This window comes from Danaus plexippus, chromosome 10 (genome assembly GCF_018135715.1).
Source record: "Danaus plexippus chromosome 10, MEX_DaPlex, whole genome shotgun sequence".
Lineage (NCBI taxonomy): Eukaryota > Metazoa > Arthropoda > Insecta > Lepidoptera > Nymphalidae > Danaus > Danaus plexippus.
Genome location: NC_083543.1, coordinates 636,726 through 656,324, shown reverse-complemented (window position 1 = coordinate 656,324; position 19,599 = coordinate 636,726). Strand labels below are relative to the sequence as shown.

Genomic DNA, 19,599 nt, shown 5'->3' with positions numbered 1-19,599 from the left:
TTATTTTATGATTACTCATAAAGGTGTACAATAAAAGATTATTCATTTTATTGATGTTTTGAAAGTAAGACTAGTCTTTAGAATTAACTGATATTTTTTCGTTTGCATTAAAGTTGTAATTTTTTTAAGACAAATTCGTTTGTTTGTAACATAAGTTTCATAAACTTAGTAACAAAAATTGGTCAATAAGAAATTTATTGCCTTTCTTTCAAGTCGAATATTTTAAATATCACAAATAGATTTTTTTATATACATAATCTGTTCTCAGAGAAATACTCTAAAATTATATATGGCAATACCATATACCACGTCACGAAGTCATCAGTTGTCATATCACATCGCGATATTTTTGTAGGTCTTTTGGGTGTGTGCTTTCTTCATGTGTGTTGTGCTACATATGTGGATTATTAGGTGATATTCCTCTTTTACCGGGTAAGTTAATGTAAATAAAACGATAATATAAATGTATTTTTGCTATCTTGTACTTGTGACTTTATGACCCATTCTCAGTGTTGTACAATGTACATACATATTCTCACCGGCGTCTACTTATTCGACGGTTGTCCGCAACATTATTCTATGAAAAAGTAATAATAGTTATTTACTAAGATTTTATTATTCTAGTTAAGCGTTTATAAAATAGAATTCAGTTACCAATTTCTGCTGTACTGTCACGCGTTACTCGTTACTTGTCAACTACTTTCCTAAAGCGGATATTTTTTATCATAATGTTCTAATAGTTTCGTTTTCTGGTTGCAGATAGTGATCCCAAGCCGCAAACATGCCGAAATCAGTAAGTCGTCGTTTGTTTATATATTTACTTTACGTATTTAAGCGGACGGAAAGCAATGTTGAAGTTTTCACTGATTTCTCCATTGCAATGTGATCAAACAGCATATTAAGTCTTTGAAGTCATATAACCACAGCTATACATGTGAATTTTTTAAGGAAATATATGAATTCAGCTAACTGTACTAGTGTGAATATAAAAAGTAAAAGTGTTTGTTAAAACATTGATAAGAGTGAGAGCAGAGGTGCAAATGACTTTAATTATAATACATTATATAAATAAAAATTAATTACACTGATTACAATACTTTGTTGCCTTAATAACATTATTTTTTAACTTTTAAAATACAGTTTAGGTAGCTCTGAGTGATGTGATGTAAATGCAATTAGCATAATGTTGACTAGGCCTCTGATTGCTCAATACATTCCTGTGGTGACTTGTCACTATTAACATACAAATAATTAACATTTATGTTTTAAAAATTATCTATAACCTTAATGCTTTAAGGTTTGTGAACAGTTTGTACATCACTAAGGAGGTTTTATAGCAATATTTTTATAATTTATTGTATCTGCTGCCTCATTGGATATGTTTTTTTTTTTTATATATGGTCATAAATATAAATGCAGTTCTCATTTATAGATAAGCCGTGTTGATAATTGGTCTTTGACTTAACATTTAAAGCTGATACTTATGTTGCCATATTTGTTTACAGTTACTTGAATATCTCACAAAAATTATACCAGGGAATGATTTCTCGGTCAGTTTGTTTGTTGAATAGAATTGGTTTTATAGTTTAGTATGTTTTTTGTATGCTAACAAGTTGAGTTTTTTTTTTGTTCCTGTACAGAATTTGAATGCAATGTATATAGATACACAGTAAACGCACCTGGATTAGCTCCTTGTGACCACATAATAGAAATTCTTTTTAGAATATCTGGATTTAAAACTTTATTATAGAGTTCTTCTCTTTAAAAAAAAAAAACTTTTTACCTGTCATCATCAATACTCTTGTTTTCTTGTATTTAATATATTTTTAATAATTTTCCTCTAATCCTAACTCTATTAGGCACTTTTCTATCCATATCTCGTATATATAACTTCCTAAGTGTTATTTTTGCTATAAAAGTATCAAGTGTATTCACCAAACGATTTTGAACCTTCCTAGTTTGACTTCAAAGCTCACAATAATTTCATATCTCTCTGAGTTTTGTCCCTTAGTCCAACTAATTCCACCAACTCGCATACAACTTGTGTGTAGTGCATAAAGTTTTTTATTTCTGTATTTAAGACTGTTTATTTTTTGTGTTTTTCATGTACTTATACATTTAAGTTTCTTATCAACTGATAAAAAAAATTCAAATAATCATAAATATTATTGGAACTACTTCAAAAATCCATAGATGTTTTTAAAATATTGTTAACCTATTTATATGTGCTTAGGTAATTATATATTTTATATAATGAAAATTAAAATTAACAATTCAATGATATTTAAATTATAACAATATTATTTTGGCTGTAAAGTTATAACAAATGCCTGCCTATCTCAGGGTGTTGCCGTGAGTCACATTAAGTGTTTCGTAGTAAATAATTAATAAATTATCGTCGTTAGAAAAATTAAGTTATTATATAATATTCTTTAATAATGATGTCGGACGCGATGCTCGTAGCGAACCATTAGCGGCGTGTGTCGTCTCGTAAATGTTTTAGGAAGGAAGCTAGAAAGTGGGACGTCGTTTATCTCGTTATGTGACAGTGCACCCAACACGGACTCGGGTAAATACAATACATACAGACTGACACATGTATAGAGATGTATTGAAAAACTATCAACAAATATTATATAGTCCACACAAACAGCTCTGTGATGGTACAAATTTTATTTGTGAAATTATATCGAAATTTATATGAAATACTAAGATTGTGTTTTAATCCGAAACATATGGCACATATCAATGTCTTCCTGATCTCGACACCGAAAACGAGTTTTAGCTAAAATATATATTTGTTAATGTAGAACGTAGACCTGTATATTGGCTGTTAAACAATAATTTGATATTGAAAAAAAAAACGATTAATGAATTTTAACTACGGACTACGGTTAAATACATTTTTTTATACTTTATGTATATCAGTGAAGAAACATATCGCATATTGTCAATTGTTATGTATCCAATCGTTTACAGTTGGAGAGAAAACAATGAGAATAATACAATATTAAATAGTTGTGAAGTTATACAATGTCACATATTAAAATATATTTACTATATGTGTTTACGTCTCGGCGTTAGCGAGGTTTGAAGTTTAAACGAAAGCGACCGCGCGCATATGAAAATAAATCACAAAGACTCGGATCTCTACCTCGGACGGATCCCAACGATGTAATACATACTTAGAATTGCATCGAACGCTATTTTAAAAATATAAAAAAAAATTACATATATTTATAGCTGCGACTCAAATGCGCCTATAGAAAACGTGCTAAAATTAATCACAATATACTGCACTGTATATAACGTGCACGAGTTTGGACTCTATGTGTAGTAGCGTAAGGTAGTTATCGGCCGGGCTCGGTGTAGCCGGTGTCAGGTGAGCGAGTCAGCCTTCGTCCTCCGGCTGGCCGGCGCCTGCACATCCCCGCGGCGCGACAACCGTCGTTCAGTTCAAACTGTACCGCCGCGTCTGCCTGACGCGGGCTCCGTCTGACCTCCCGAACCGTGTAGTGAGAGTGTGACCGTGACTCTTGGACCGCCGCGCCGAACGGACATCAAGATGGTCGCCGGCGGAAAACAGGTACCCAGCGGTTACGTAACTCGCAGAGGACAATGTCAAGTCACCGGAGACCCTTGTACCCTCATAGCATCCTATACCCTACGTTATGACTTGAGGCCATCTCCGAATTACCCCATACAATAGCGCCGTCGCTTTATCCTCGGAACGCCATTACACAGCCGCCGCGGTGTATTTCAGCTTGTATAGTTTCAGCCATCTTATATTCCACATAGCAACAATAATTATATGTATATATAATTCACAAGTCGTGGTGATGTCATCGCTACGCCACCACGCTCACGAGATGGTGCACATTATATTGTTGTTTTTCTGATGGTGAACGGTTTTTAACCGTCTTTTGTTCCCATCCCTCTCCCCGCCGTCGGTGGGAGCGAGACGGGAACGGTGCCCTGTTCGTGTTCGCCAAACCGACACCGCTTTCGATTTCTTAGACACAAAAAAAAAAATTATTAACAAAAATTCCGCTTCGTCAACATCATTCAGTTTAAAGTTCGAAGCAAAACTATTCTGTTAGCGTTTTCCGTTTGGTTACAATATCATCAAGGATCTTCCTCTTAAAAAAACCTTTAAAAAATCATGCCTAAAACGAGTTTGTCAATTATTACGTTACGTGTTTAATTTGTCCATTTCCTCGAAGCTACATTAGTAATGTGAAGTTAATTTACAAGTAAATATCTCAATTCATTACATTTTTATCGCTATCAATACTTACTCAGTCTGATAGACATCTGAGCCAGATATGAAAAATGATACAAAACTTTTCTCAAATCATTATATATCATATCATATAGTTTGTGTGGATTACGTTACGTCAATATATATATATATATATATATTAATATGTTACGTGAACTAAGTCCATACTCTATAGACTATAACATAGAGATTAAAATATTCAAGCATAAAAATAATTCGAATTTCAAAAATAATAAACATAAACTGTACATTTTACAAAGAAATTGTTTTCAATAATCCTACATGAATCACAGTTCTATGAAAGGCAATAAATAATAAATATCTCAATACAATTTCCTAGTCATTATAAAGTTATGTTCACGCGAAGGTCATCCTCAAAATATGATATGAATAGAAACTATTTGCTGAAATTAAACGAAAATAAATTGATACGGGAATTAAAAAAAAAGATAAGCATAGTCCACATCTATTGTATAGACGTAGATTAAATTAAAATGTGATAGTTGTTGTTTAGTTGAAATTAGCACTTGTTCTTCATACTGTTTTACATGTTCCTAAAGTACTTATGAACACAGGTTTATTTGAATTGTGCAGCGATATAGCACGGAAAACATGCTGTTATCAAATGCAAATATTGCGAGGAAACGAGCTAAAAATACATTAGCTTCGCATGTTCGTAAGTGAATAATATAATACGTGTAGGTATTGAGCTTGTTTTAGAGATGAGTTCATGTGGCTGTATGACTGAAAGCAAAAACAATATAACCTTTTTTATCGTTATATGACATATTGCCGCGAAATAGAATGACATTAGCGTGTTTTTTTTTTATGGGTTAAAACCTTCTTTTTTTGAATTCCCAGAGTTTTTATATGTAGTGACGTCTGTTGTGCCTCATTCATGCCGGGAGTGTACTTGAACGTTTGTTCGACGGTCGATATGCTCCGCGACCATAACCTGTTCCACTCCGCTTCACTTGCACTCCTGAATCGTAATCGGAATCAAATATTCCGGTAAATTATTCTCTATTCTTTTTCTCATAACGAGATTTCTTTCTTGTTTTTGTCCCCATCCAGCATGGTCTTATACGATTATGAATATCTATTATACAATCATTAAGATAGTCGAAATATTCGTTATAAAACCACGTATAGATACTATCTTGTATTTTTTTAAGCTCCTGACTGAATAAATACGTCATATCTGAAATATGTTATGTTTATCATATGATTGCGTACACACGAGTGTGTCATGCGGATAACATAAACCGACGTGTAAGGAAAATAAAGAAGTTTAAGCATGTTTGTATGACAATAGGGATTGTGTAAGGGTAAAGGTGGTTGGGTCTCACCACACCTGCCACTCACCACCTGTCCATGTCGAGTACACAAAAACTATAGAATCTGTTTAGGAGACAAAATTTCACCGATAAAATACGTCGACGCGGTTACATGTTACAGAAAGATATTTGACAAATCGTGAATAGTTAAAAGTCATACAGAATGAAAGTTATTATAAACGTTTGAGGTGATTGCATAACGCGAAACACATTTCATACAAGTGGAAAGTGATGCCATTACACGCACAGCTAATGTTTGTGATGTTGGTACGAACGTTAGGAAGGAATACGACGGCGACGTCTCTAATAGAGCCGCTCATGACACCTTAATAGTTTAATTACGGCACTCGCCTTGAGTCTCCCCGCGACGAGCACGGCATCTTATTAAAATGGAGATTTATGTTCCATCGCCGCCATCATGAATAAACGCTCGTAGTCTCATAATGCTCGTGATTTTTATTCTCTAATTCTTATTTTTATCACATATCTAATGGCGCACGTCTTTATCACTGTTATAATTATATTTTTATCATCTTCATAATATTAATATAACACTCTGTTCGCATAGTACTAACGTGAATCACTTGCAATAGATCCGTATGTTGATATAATATGTATCCCATAAATGATACAGCAACGTCTAGAGCGTTATCAACTCACAAAGACACAGTATCCAGTTATACGTGGATGACTACAGTAACGACAACTTAAGTAAATGTATAAAAAACAAAGGCTGATGTAAGATATTACGTGGTCGTCTTCCGTAGCCGTTTTTTTAAAATAACTTCTTTGTTTTTCCGTTATGAACAGAGATGTCTCGATGTATTTTATAGAATATCTATGGTATAATATAAATAGGGTTATACAATGCATATGAAGCAGCAAGTATAAGTTGCGATCAGTTAGGTAAATTAAGATGACGTCATTCTCATCTCTAGTTGCTGATAGTCAAGATATTAGTCAGTTGTGATATAAATTATAATGTTTTTGTGTTCATAAAAATTAAGAAAGTAGGATACTCAGATAACACATTACAGTCAAGGCTTGCCTCGCAGATTACACGTCTCTTTAATTACGCTGATAAACTATACCGTTTACAATTAACTAAGAATTTAGTACGGTTTAATTAGAAACATGTTTAAGTTTTTGTCACGTAAAAATACTAGGAAAAATGAGTTTAGTAAAACGTCCAAGAAAATTGAAGTTTTGACGGTGAGTGAAACGAAACTGTCATTAATAATTTGAAGCACAGTGTACAGTGTACAGTGGAGAACCAGTGCCATATATACGTCAGTTGATAGTATTGTGTGTTGATATGAATGAAAAACTCCAAACTCTGTTAAATATGATAATAACTGGTTTTAAGGATAATAATATTAGGATTCACATGTAATCAAATGAATATAGATGCTTTAAAAGTTTGGTTTTCTTAAAACGGGAGAAATTGTACGTCTGTTCGTTTATCACGCAAAAACTACTAAACCGATATTTGTTAAAGGTTACACTCTCATAGCTCTAGACCTGAAATATCATTTCCATTTTGCAGTGGTTTTTAATACAACGTATCGAGATAATAAACTTGAAATGTTTCGGTGTTGGTTATTTATATTAGAGTTTAATCAATGTACTATTTTACGAGTTCCGTGTACCAGTGGGCGATAAGAACGAATGAAAATTTTATTATATTCGTAGTAACGCAGCTCAGTTGCATTTAAATGGAACCGTTTTTAAACAACGAGTGAAGCCACTCAGAAGTACGGCCAGCCGCAGACGGTGACAAATTGCCAGCCTTGGATAAACATCCGACGTTTATTTCGATAAGGATATAATGCACACGCCGACTAGTTACGGACTAGATTACATCTTACACTCTCAATATACGGACCATTATATTTTATAATGCTATGGACTATACACATCACCAGTCCAGCCATTTAACAGAACTAAAGGAACCGATAAGATCACAAGAGATGCGGGTCTTAAACGATTTAATTATAGGGGATGGATCAAGGTTTGACGTCGGCCTCCAAAATAAAACCTCTCTCGGTGAATGAATATGATGTTTTAAAGACGAAGTGCACGAGCTATTGTTCGTGTTCAGATGATCGCGTGCGGTGATCGTTATCAATGAACTGACTCCCCGGACTGCAGCTAACATTACAATAACGGCACAAAACGACTCATTTCAGAACTCCAACGGACTTAATATATTTCTATGTAAATATTTTTTCAATAACAAAATCGTACGATCAAGTGCTGTTTGTAAATAACTATGACACAAGCGTCCCCGGAAGATCACATCCGCTTGGCTCGAGTCCAGCGCAGCTATAATTAAACGAGCTTCTACATTTGCATCTGTTACTATTTTAGTCTTTTCACTCTGTTTTTGTATCATCCTCTGACGATACGAAAAATAATGTCACGTGAAAATACGACCGTTTAATTGGATATAACGTTCATTACAATTTTATATATAAACGTATTTTGCCCCCTTTTCATTAATCCGGAACAGATATAGAACCTTTCGCTAGTTGTTTATCGCACCTTAAAGCCTGCTATATGACTCTCTCATCCGACACTGTCATTCAAAGATAACCTCAAGTCTCAACTTATCTTTCGAAAGCTCTTAAATTTCATTGATTAAAATTACCATATTAGGTAATATGAAATTATTCATATTAACTAATAAGGAAATTCAACTTACGTATATTGTCCTGAAAAAAAATATTAAAATTACAATAGCGCAATACTTTTATCTGTAAATAATACAATGAAATGTATATTATTATATGTCTGTCTGTACGTAAACTGTACCGTAGTCACATCATGGAAAGTGTATAAATGTTTATTTTATTCTAGATGAACGTCCGCGTGACGACTATGGACGCGGAGCTGGAGTTCGCGATCCAGCAGACGACGACCGGCAAGCAGCTGTTCGACCAGGTCGTCAAGACGATAGGACTGCGAGAGGTCTGGTTCTTCGGCCTCCAGTACACCGACTCCAAGGGGGACCTCACCTGGATCAAACTCTACAAGAAGGTGACATATCCAACACAGAACATTTATTATATGTACACAACCTTGTCCACACCTCCACACCGATACATAGACTGAAAATATATTTGTCCTAACAAGTAACACGTTTGTCGTCTTAAGGATCTCTACACATTAATGACTCCGATGTCGTTTGTCCAAATTATTATCGACTGAGTAACTGATTTATCAAACAATCGAGTCGCATAACATTTAAGGATAACTATTACGTAATACCCTCACACACCGGACGCCCTCCGGCCGTTGCTGGTATTTGTTCTCGTGCTCGTAAAACTTTGTTTTTAATTTCACCGCCGTACCTTTTCTCCGCGGTTATCTCGTCACTCGTGCGACATTGACCCACTATACAATGTCGTCTCGTACAACCTCACTCGTAACGAACATGAGGACGCCGACCTGAATTCGTGAATCGTTGAAACGTTCATACTCAATATATTATCACCGCCGAAATTAAATGTACTGTAATTGAAGTTAATATGTATGGAGAGAGGATTCATTCGAAGGATAGAAGACGTGTAAGACATTTACATAGACGATAGATCGGTACAGACAGAGCCGTGTCGGAAGACTAGTTATGAAAAATCTATTGTTCAGTCGCTACTCGCCTTATTTACTACAAGTAATTGTTTTGTAAACAACTGCATACTTTAAACGTTGACACATTTTAACGTAACGTTCATGTGTAGAATGTAATTCGTCTCGTTTCGATGCTAGCTATATTTGTCTCTCGTGAGCTCTAATGACCGACTGCTCTCTACACAGGTTCAACCTGTAACCTCTACACTTAACCTGTTTCATCTTTTAACATTGAGTTACAATGTCTCACTAGCAAATATATATATGGTGATTTTATTTTTGTCGGTGTGTGTTTATGATTCAATTGATTAAAACTTCTACACCATATATGTTAGTTTTAAAGCGTATGAAGTTTTTTTTATGCCAACTATTTTGTAACCGGATTTAGGAGTGTCAGCTGTCATTATCACAGGAGTGATACAGATAAAGATAATATAAGGAACATTTTGAAATGAGCTTACATTGAATGAAACGAAATATTCAATATCTATATAAATTTATTTTGAAATTTAATTCAAAATAAAAGTCAATCAAACTATTAATGATTTAGCTATCTTAAGCTATATAAAACGTCGGTTTAAGTTAACGAAGGCTACAATTGTATGTTATTATATAAACGAGCTCGGTTCACGTGTCCGGCCGTGGCTGAGGCATTATGTACTGCAATCATGTTCAATGATAACTATGCGAGTTGCAATCCATCGAGAACACAAGTCAGCACGCGGCTGGCGAACTGTTGACATGACACTTAACCGACCCGCCCCGGAAAAATGATGCAAGTGTGTCCTCAAACCTCACATGTAACAAATATTTGACGAGGAAAGCCATAGCGTCTTATTGTTATTCAGTTATATGTGCATCGTATTACATATATACATAGGTAAATTCATGATTTATTATATATTTTACCGAGTATTTCTGTAAGCGAGATGTAACCTTCGTAACAGCCTTCTGAATAAGGAAATTACCGTTAGCGAGGATAATTTTATTCATGTACGCATATGTAGGTACTTACTTTAAATGAGTGTGTAAAAATAACCTTAGCTTACCAGTTGGACCGAACGTAAACAAGTATATGTTTTTCAGTTAAAAGTATATTAAAGAAATATTCTGTACATTATAATGTATCGTTGATAGCTATTTATATGAATAGTATTATTTCTTACCTAATTTCGTCCACAGTGGGTCGTTTGTGTCACTTGTACGTGATACGACTCTGATGTTGATAGATACGTGTTCATATTACGATGTATTACATAGAGTAATAGCGCCTTAAACATGTAACACTTAAAGTAATAAGTTTCGTTTATTAAAACAAATTATATTATAGAAAAGTTTATGTGACTAATTGCTCGGACTCGGTTGCCAGCTTAAAATGGTGGAAATTTTGCGTACTGTATGCACTAGTATATCAAATTATTTTTAATTATTTTACAAACATAAGGAGATTTAAACTAAGTAGTCATCAAACAACACACGTAGCATTTTCTTAATAATGTAATAATATAAAGTCAGTCAATCACTTTAGAGAATCGATTTCATTGATAGTTTCGTCCGCTGCGTGTGTAAACGTTATCTCTGTAGCCTGGTCATGTGCCAGATGGTTGATTCCATAAATCCCTACATATTCATGAAGCTGAGTTCATACGGCACCGTCCCAAGGCTCGGCACAAGGTGAGCTATCGTTACAGCCAAATCGACTGCTCATTACAAACGACACGGCTTACACAAAATTTTACAACCGATTCAAAATACGTCAACAATGTGAAAATTGTCAGTTATATAACTATTGACAATATTCGACCAGTTATTTATTATCATAATATATTCGAACAGCGATGTGATGTTCTCTAAATGCTAGAACCATCACTATTGAACGTCCCCGTGTAATTTATTACACACACTCTGACACATGACGGTACTCGGTGACTTCCGATGTCACAAGTGCTCGGCGGCACGTATTACAATAACTAACGATTTTTTAAATACATTCATTCATTCGATTAACAATTATGTATAATATATATATAATATTTTCTTCGTTTTGCATTACGTCATCTCTCAACACTTCGATGATAATAGGTATGTCACTGTGACATAATAATTTTTAATATGTATATAGTATATACTTGTAATTAATATGTTTTATTTATAACTATATGCAAAACATATATAGTATATGTTCTGTACACATTCCGTTCATAGAATATTTCACGCCCTTTTTATCTGAATACATCTCACAAAACTCATCAAACTCACAGTTTTTTTGCATGCTTATTCAATATCCTAATACTTATTTTATATGGAAGTTGATTTCGTTACATAGCGTGACGTCACCGCGTCCCCAAGTCCGCGTCTCTGTTACAAATCTCATTTCAACGCTGATTCATCCGGCAACTTCCACAATGACTAATTTTATAATGTGATAAGAGCTAACAGGGGCATTGTTAACTTATTAATAAATATCTGAATATTAAATCATGTCCTATTCTGTTCCACTTTTCTTCGACTAGACATGGTTTTAAATTTTGGTAGCGTGATATCGATTAACTTTTATTTATCGACCAGCTGACACGTATCGATACTGGCAAACACTAGTGTCGGGAAAGTTGTCAGCGGCGAGTGTTCCGCGGTCCCAGCACTAGTTTATTTACGATTTCACCGCTGGTGATGTGTGTCCGTGTATCATTATTCAGACGCGGTGCCACGCGTCACACGATGGGGTTTTTACCGAACACGTACCGAATGAGAATATATATATTGTATCGATTGATTTTTCTTTCTATGTACAGGAGACTCGATGATTTCAACCAACCAGTCTCGTTACTCCAGCCCGAGTTTCGGCATTAAACTTGAAAATATTATATTAATTTTAGCTCATGATATTTGTAGTTGCTGAAACGAATGTCTTCTCAGCAAATGCATGTTTGATATAAATGTTGGTTTTTAGTAACGATGTTATGTTACCAACACCTACATATAAGTCTGCAATGTCGTCAACCTTTAATCTTGTTTGACTGTAAATTGTTAGCTCGATCCACCCACAGTGGGTTTGTGTGTGTGTGTGTTTGTGTGTTTGCGCCTGTTGTATAGTCATCGTCCGCTTGACTCACTGCAACTTTATTAATGGTACATATTTTATTGTACACTTCGTCTGCTAGTATAATGTTCAATATACTATTTTATAATTCTATCTATAACTCTTTAGTCACTTTAATAACGACACGTTGGCTTTGGGTCTTGTACGTGTTGTGGCTCCGTCGTCGTTCTAGACGGACTCTTTATACGCGAGACCTCGTAAGTCATTCGCTCTTCTTTCAATGTACTGTCAAAAAGTTGTCCATATAATTGTCCAGAGTACCCATTATGGAATATGTTTTTTAACAGAATTCAGCGAGTCCCAGAACATTATAAAGGTATTATTGAGATGGGTTCTATTATAATCTATGCCATGACTAGATCTCACGCACGCGATTTCGTTTCAACGCTCACGGAATGTAAGTTTTTGTCATTGAAGCGATAATTATGATTATCGTAGTATATGAAATACGTCCTCGATACTGGGGGGGGGGGGGGGGGTAGGACGACATCAGAGCCTCAGTTACACTGAGATAAACCCAGTCGTAAGACTATCAGGATGTCAGTTCTAAACTTTAATACTACGATAACGATACTGATTGTATTGTAATCTAAGTAACAAAATAACATCGTCATGCTATACAATATTAATGAGGGAACATCGCTAAGTCAGTAATTAAGTATCGGAAAGCGATAGACTCTGGTATGGTATAGTGACAATCGGTTGTGGGGCTTCTCGGAAACAGGTTCACGCGGGGCGGCCGACCATGCGAGACGCAGCGCCCGCCTGACCCCGTTCACACGACTCCCCGGACCCCGCCGGGTAGCGTGACCCCTGACTCGGCTCTCACAGGACACACCTGCACCAAGGCTGCCCATGTCGATATACGATCATCATTTTACATGAGGATCATCTTCAGTCGTAGATTGTACAGAAGTTATTAAAACATACGATCAATATTCTATGTGCTTACTTCAATATCCAGTAAGTTGTTGAACAAGTACCGAGAAAGGGCATGTCACTTGGCACGACCAAGTGAAAGTGTCCCGACGCTATCCGAGACGACCTTGTCTCGCACGCGGCTGGCGAAACTAAATTTATCCTTCATCAATCAACGATCTCGTAGGCTTACAAGATTGTAAGACAAGTCGATCTCTGTAACGGATTAACCTCGCCCCTGCGTGTCTGAATGACACAAGAGGAAACAGCTTCGTTTATTATAAAGATTACATTAATGAATATAATTGTGTCCGACTGGCGGGGTCTAATGAGCGCCGTGGCCATCGTCGCTAATAGTACGGGCGATGTCTCGAGTCGTCTCCGAGCAGCGACCTGCCGTGCGACTGTATCACTCAATGAAGAGAAATGTATCACACGCTCACAAGTTTCACTGGCGTTTTAAACCGCTCCACCGACTAGCTCGCCTGATCTAACACACTCGTGATTATATATCGATTGATCATTTCGTCGCCGATTTCTCTCACAGTATTTATATGAACGTTACGTGTGTTCTCGATCGTTTTACTTTGTTTATATTTCACTAGTGGTCGTCGGCATTCGAGGAATGTTCGCGTATTACAGAACAGCTGACTGACTGACTGACTGTACCGATCGCGGTCGAGAGGTTGTTGACCGTACTTTCGCCTCTCCCACGACTAGATGTTTGGTTTCTCAATCCAAGGGAGCTAACGCCATCTTTCAACTATCGAACTCCGACTGAGTAAACAAAAAAAACATACGAACATTCGAACCGTGAACGATGATCAGTTAGATTGAAATAAAGACGTTTGGGTCTGTGATGTAATGTAATGTAATATAGCCGGAGACTGTGGTGGGGAAGACGGCGAGGTGTGTCACCACCGCCGTAAGGAAACTGGTGTCGCCGGAAGATGACGAGGACGCTGCCTTCGACAGATCAGACGATCTGGTAAGGTCGGCTGGTGGTCTTAGTAGATGGCTAGTAGGAGATGTCCACTGGTGTGTGCCGAATGTCTAGCGCTGTGCACCTCCCCGCGTCTTGAGCTACAAAGTAGTCTAAGCTAGATTTTTTCCTTTCCACCTCGGATTTTCCTGATGACGGGAAAACGATAATTATCATAATGTGGTTTACCTGTTGCTTCCGTACACGATGAAACGTGATTACGATAAATATATCTTTTAACTAGACAGCTATGCACTCTGACCAATTGATCTTTTTTAACTTTTGATGGGGAAAAAAATGTGCAAAATTATACTGCCATTACTGCAAATGCAAAAATAATTTATGAAAAACGTTCATGCAACAAAAACGTATTGTAATAAAAATATGGTAAATACAGTAAGATGAATTATGCATACGTAAGTTGTATTGAACAATACGGAAGACGAAATATTTTTTCAAACCTCTGACAAATAACTAATAAGTGCATTCAAATAAAAAATAATAATATATTACTTATTGTCACAGCGCGAGATGTTTGAACTTATGTTTTCTGTGTTACCTGTCCTCGCTACTCTACTTTATAATTTCGTCATTCGATATGTTTTATCTTATCAGCTCACGTATTCGGAACATCGGAAATTTAAGATTATAATGAAATTACTAAAAATGTTATGGAAAATTTAAATATTAAATTTCAATATAGAGACATGTTTCTAAAGATATCTATATATATATATATATTCCCCCGAGCTAAAATAATTCTCACATAAAATTACAGTTCAATGACATTTTTTCTCTGTTAATTATTAGCTAAAAACACAAAATGCAGCAAAATAAATCTGTTTTACATTATTTATATTTAATTGAGTTGATTACGTTCGCTCCGAGCTCTGAGACTGATTAACTAATAGGCTACATTTATATCTGGGTAAATGTATATTTACATTTTTAAAACTAAATAAGTAGGCTCGAGATAATCATAATATATCTTGATTGTAAGCTCGGCTTGTGTTATTTGTTTGTTGGATGTCAAAGCCGACGCTGAATTGTAATTAATTGTTGCCTTTTAAACGCTTTCCCTGGACCACTTGGGCACGAAACGAAGTCAGGGTCGCTACCGTTCTCCAGATGGGTAAGATATGGATGAGATCATGTTTTATGACAATTGTACAATTACTATACTGGAAACTATTCAATGACACTTAATGGCTTAAATGTGTTACAAATATTACGCCGTCATTGATATAATTGCATGTTGACATAGAAATGTGTGGAGCTACGGGAGGTTAAAGAATTAAGAAGCTCTCACATAAATTACAATATAAATTTGATGACTAAGAGTCTGCCTCACAGCTGTGTTCGTGGAGCGTAAATCTGCTTAAATAATGTACACATTATGTATAGCGATGACATAATTCTCGCGAGATAAAAACCGTGTGAATTTAATACAAAATAAATTTATCCTAAGTCTGTAGTGCACACAGACGTCAGGAGGAACAATGACAAGCATTAATAGAGCTTACTTTAGGTGATGCAACAAGACGTCAAGAAAGAGAACCCGCTCCAGTTCAAGTTTCGCGCTAAATTCTATCCCGAGGACGTCGCGGACGAGCTCATACAGGAGATCACGTTGAAACTGTTCTACCTACAAGTACGTATTACAAATATAAACACAAACATAGATACGCACATTTTGTGGGAGCATAAAAGAACACGTAGCACATTGCTTCTATACTATACGAGTGACTTGTCCTCAAGGTGAAGAATGCGATCCTCTCAGACGAGATCTACTGTCCGCCGGAGACCTCAGTACTGTTGGCGTCGTACGCAGTACAGGCTCGTCACGGAGACCACAACGCGGCCGCCCACGGACCAGGCTTCCTCGCCAACGACCGACTCCTGCCGCAGCGGGTCACCGACCAGCACAAGGTATTGTAATATATCCTCAATTCATTACTAGAGTAAAATTAAACCACTACTGTCTTCCATCGCTACTGAAATCTGGAAATGTATCTTTATGCCGCTAATGTGTGACCAGATGTCCCGCGAGGAGTGGGAGCAGAGCATCACGAACTGGTGGCAGGAGCATCACGGCATGTTGCGGGAGGACGCCATGATGGAGTACCTGAAGATAGCGCAGGACCTCGAGATGTACGGCGTCAACTACTTCGAGATACGGAACAAGAAGAACACGGAGCTGTGGCTGGGAGTCGACGCCCTGGGTCTCAATATATACGAGAAGGATGACAAGTTAGTTAATTTCATATAGTGTTTTATATGTACTTTAATTTTATTTGCCGATTTTTTTTTTATCCCCGAGCAAGTTAACTTGAAGACCAGAAGGAAGCCTACATTTTTATAGAAAATACCTTGCTGTAACTCTCAAAATATTTCGGTGAAAAGTCACTCACAAATTCAAAGCTATATTTCTCTTAAAAGTTAATGAAGATTTTATTCTCTATCATCAGACTGACACCCAAAATCGGTTTCCCGTGGTCCGAAATCCGCAACATATCTTTCAACGACCGCAAGTTCATCATAAAGCCGATAGACAAGAAGGCTCCCGACTTCGTGTTCTTCGCGCCGCGCGTTCGTGTCAACAAACGTATACTGGCGCTGTGCATGGGCAACCACGAGCTGTACATGAGGCGCCGCAAGCCCGACACCATCGACGTGCAGCAGATGAAGGCCCAGGCCCGGGAGGAGAAGCTCGCCAAGCAGGCGCAAAGGTATAGCAATAGGTTTAGAACTTGTGAGATTAAGATCAGTGATAGAAATGATCCTGAAGAATTGAAGGTTTGCCGTTCATAGAACGAAAACCACGTGACTGTCTGTGGCGCTAAACTATTCAATATATTAGCATTAGTCACTTGACTAAAACCACCCTCCGCTCACATTACAGGAATTTAACCATTAATTTGTTGTTATCTCGTGGAAGGCAAAAAAAATGTCTGAAGTTCCTTTTTACTAAGGTGTTGCAAGAGTTCTGGTTTCTTGTGTATGACATGCGAGCACCGACCGAGCTAACGACTTTAATCTTGCAGAGAAAAACTGCAGCTGGAGATCGCAGCTCGAGAACGTGCGGAGAAGAAACAACAGGAGTATGAAGACCGGCTCAGACAGATGCAGGAGGAGATGGAACGGTCACAGGTTAGACTACTTAAGTGTATTGTGACTATAACTCACTGTTGTACGTTAGGAAGATTTGAGTTCAATGACGTTTCTGGTACAGGCCAACCTGATCGAGGCCCAGGAAATGATTAGACGGTTGGAGGAGCAGCTGAAGCAGCTGCAGGCCGCCAAGGAGGAGCTGGAGCAGCGACAGAACGAGTTGCAGGCCATGATGCAGCGCCTCGAGGAGACTAAGGTACCCTTCACCACGGATACGACATATACTATACGAGTCTCTCTTCCGTGTTAAATTTATTTACAAGTCGTAATTTTATGCCGCTCAGAACATGGAGGCGGCGGAGCGACAGAAGCTGGAGGAAGAGATCGCCGCCAAGCAGCAGGAGGTGTCCCGCATCCAGCAGGAGGTGGAGGCCAAGGACTCGGAGACCAGAAGGCTGCAGGAGGAGGTGGAGGAAGCGCGTCGCCAGCAGGACGAGGCCGCCGCTCTCCTCGCTGCCGCCACCACGCCGCACCATCACCACTTGCAGGAGCGCGGCGACCAGAGGGACGACGAGGCCGTGTCCGCAGAGGGCTCGGGCTCCGAGGCCGGCTCCGAGGCTGAGGACCTCGGCCGCGCCCCCGACGACCTCGTGGACCCGCTCGCTGACAGACGCACGCTCGCCGAGCGTTCGGAGAGACTACACAACCAGCTGAAGGTAGGTGACCTCTACACTCACTCACACAAGGACACATACACATAGAACACGTGCTGACGGACCCGGATGTGGTTTTACAGGCGCTGAAGCAGGACCTGGCGCAGTCTCGCGACGAGACCAAGGAGACGGCCATGGACAAGATACACCGCGAGAACGTGCGCCAGGGACGGGACAAGTACAAGACGCTCAGGGAGATCCGCAAGGGGAACACCAAGCGCCGCGTCGACCAGTTCGAGAACATGTAGACGTGACCGCACTCGACCGGACCGGACCCGACCGGACCCGGACCCGACCGGGCCGGGCCCGGGGACCGGCAGTGTAAATATTGATTATTATTACTTAATAGTAATTTTATTTTAGACTATAATGTGCTATAATAACCGAATATGTAAACATCTCCGAGTACCGTCGACTTACACAGCTCGTTTGTTTGATAACGTTATTTGTGAGTGATCTTTATGTCATCTGCCTCTGTTCCGGCGCCGCCGGGAGCGCGCTCCCTCTCCGTGTCCGCGGTGCGAGCCTCGCACTCGGCCGAGCCGCTCCCGGCCTGTTCTGTTTTTCTGTTTAAGGACCTAAGTGTCGAACACCAATATTTTTGAAAAATTTTAAATTTACTACTAGTTTTGCTCAAAAGTGTAATAAGTGTCCGAAATGTCCTGAGTAGTAGTGGGGGTGAAAGGGGGGGGCGATGGCCCTTATTTATTTTTATAATCATTTATATTTTAGATATAGGAGTTAGAGCTTCAAGTGTAATTATCGTCTTCTTTGAATGGGTTAGTTCTGTACCTTCATTCCCGTTCCGTCATGTTCCGTTCGTTTCTTCTCGTATTCTGCTCCCCGGCCGTCCGGGGGGAGCCGTTCGTCACGGATTGTTATTTCTGAACAAAATTCTAAATCTCCTTTATTTTTACTGTATGCTTATAGGATGTGTATAATGTTATTTTTAAGTGTATTAAAGGCATTCCATGAGGAACGATGCGGTGGCGTGTACTTGGTTTTTGATTAATAAAAAGAGGAAAAATAATGTTTCAATATTATTTGTACGTGTTTTTAAACAATAAGTGCCATCCGTCGCATAGGCCGCCGACCCGGACACGACGCGACCGGCCGCGCCGTGCCGTGTCGTGTCGTGTCGGGTCGTCGTGCCGCTCCCGTCTCGTATAGTAACAGTATTTAATGATACAACTTATCGTTATTTCTAAAAATATACAATACCACGTTGCCTTTCTACCTAGGATGAAATTTTTTCCAATAAAATGTTTAAGTAAAAATTGTGTTTTATTTAAATCGATTCTAATCATCAACCCAACATACATTGAGTATCTTAACTATTGTACGGGACCTAATATACTGGGTTTATGTTGTCTGAACCACATCTCATGTAAGTTAATGCTCGGACAAAGTATTAATATTGTGAAACATCCTAACACACGGCCATATTACTTTATGTACCTGATCTAATTCATAGAACCGACTTTATGTAAAGAAGGGATCGGTTAAAAGTACATCTAAATGAAAAA

At 38.0% G+C, this 19,599-nt stretch overlaps 1 protein-coding gene across 2 annotated transcripts; it reads left to right on the top strand.

Moving 5' to 3' along the window:
* Window positions 1-302: 302 nt before the first annotated feature.
* On the top strand, window positions 303-19,350 carry LOC116766810 (moesin/ezrin/radixin homolog 1). Of its 2 annotated transcripts, XM_032656929.2 has the most exons (11): window positions 303-432; window positions 760-793; window positions 8,479-8,658; window positions 15,778-15,900; window positions 16,008-16,178; window positions 16,288-16,499; window positions 16,718-16,978; window positions 17,294-17,399; window positions 17,482-17,616; window positions 17,705-18,076; window positions 18,157-19,350. In XM_032656929.2, exons 2-11 carry the CDS (start codon window positions 782-784, stop codon window positions 18,319-18,321), a joined length of 1,737 nt encoding a protein of 578 aa, XP_032512820.1. In that variant the 5' UTR covers window positions 303-432; window positions 760-781; the 3' UTR covers window positions 18,322-19,350. The 2 variants fall into 2 exon arrangements, with proteins under 2 accessions (XP_032512820.1, XP_032512819.1); XM_032656928.2 differs by lacking the exons at window positions 303-432; window positions 760-793 and adding an exon at window positions 3,427-3,586.
* The last annotated feature ends 249 nt before the right edge of the window (window positions 19,351-19,599 follow it).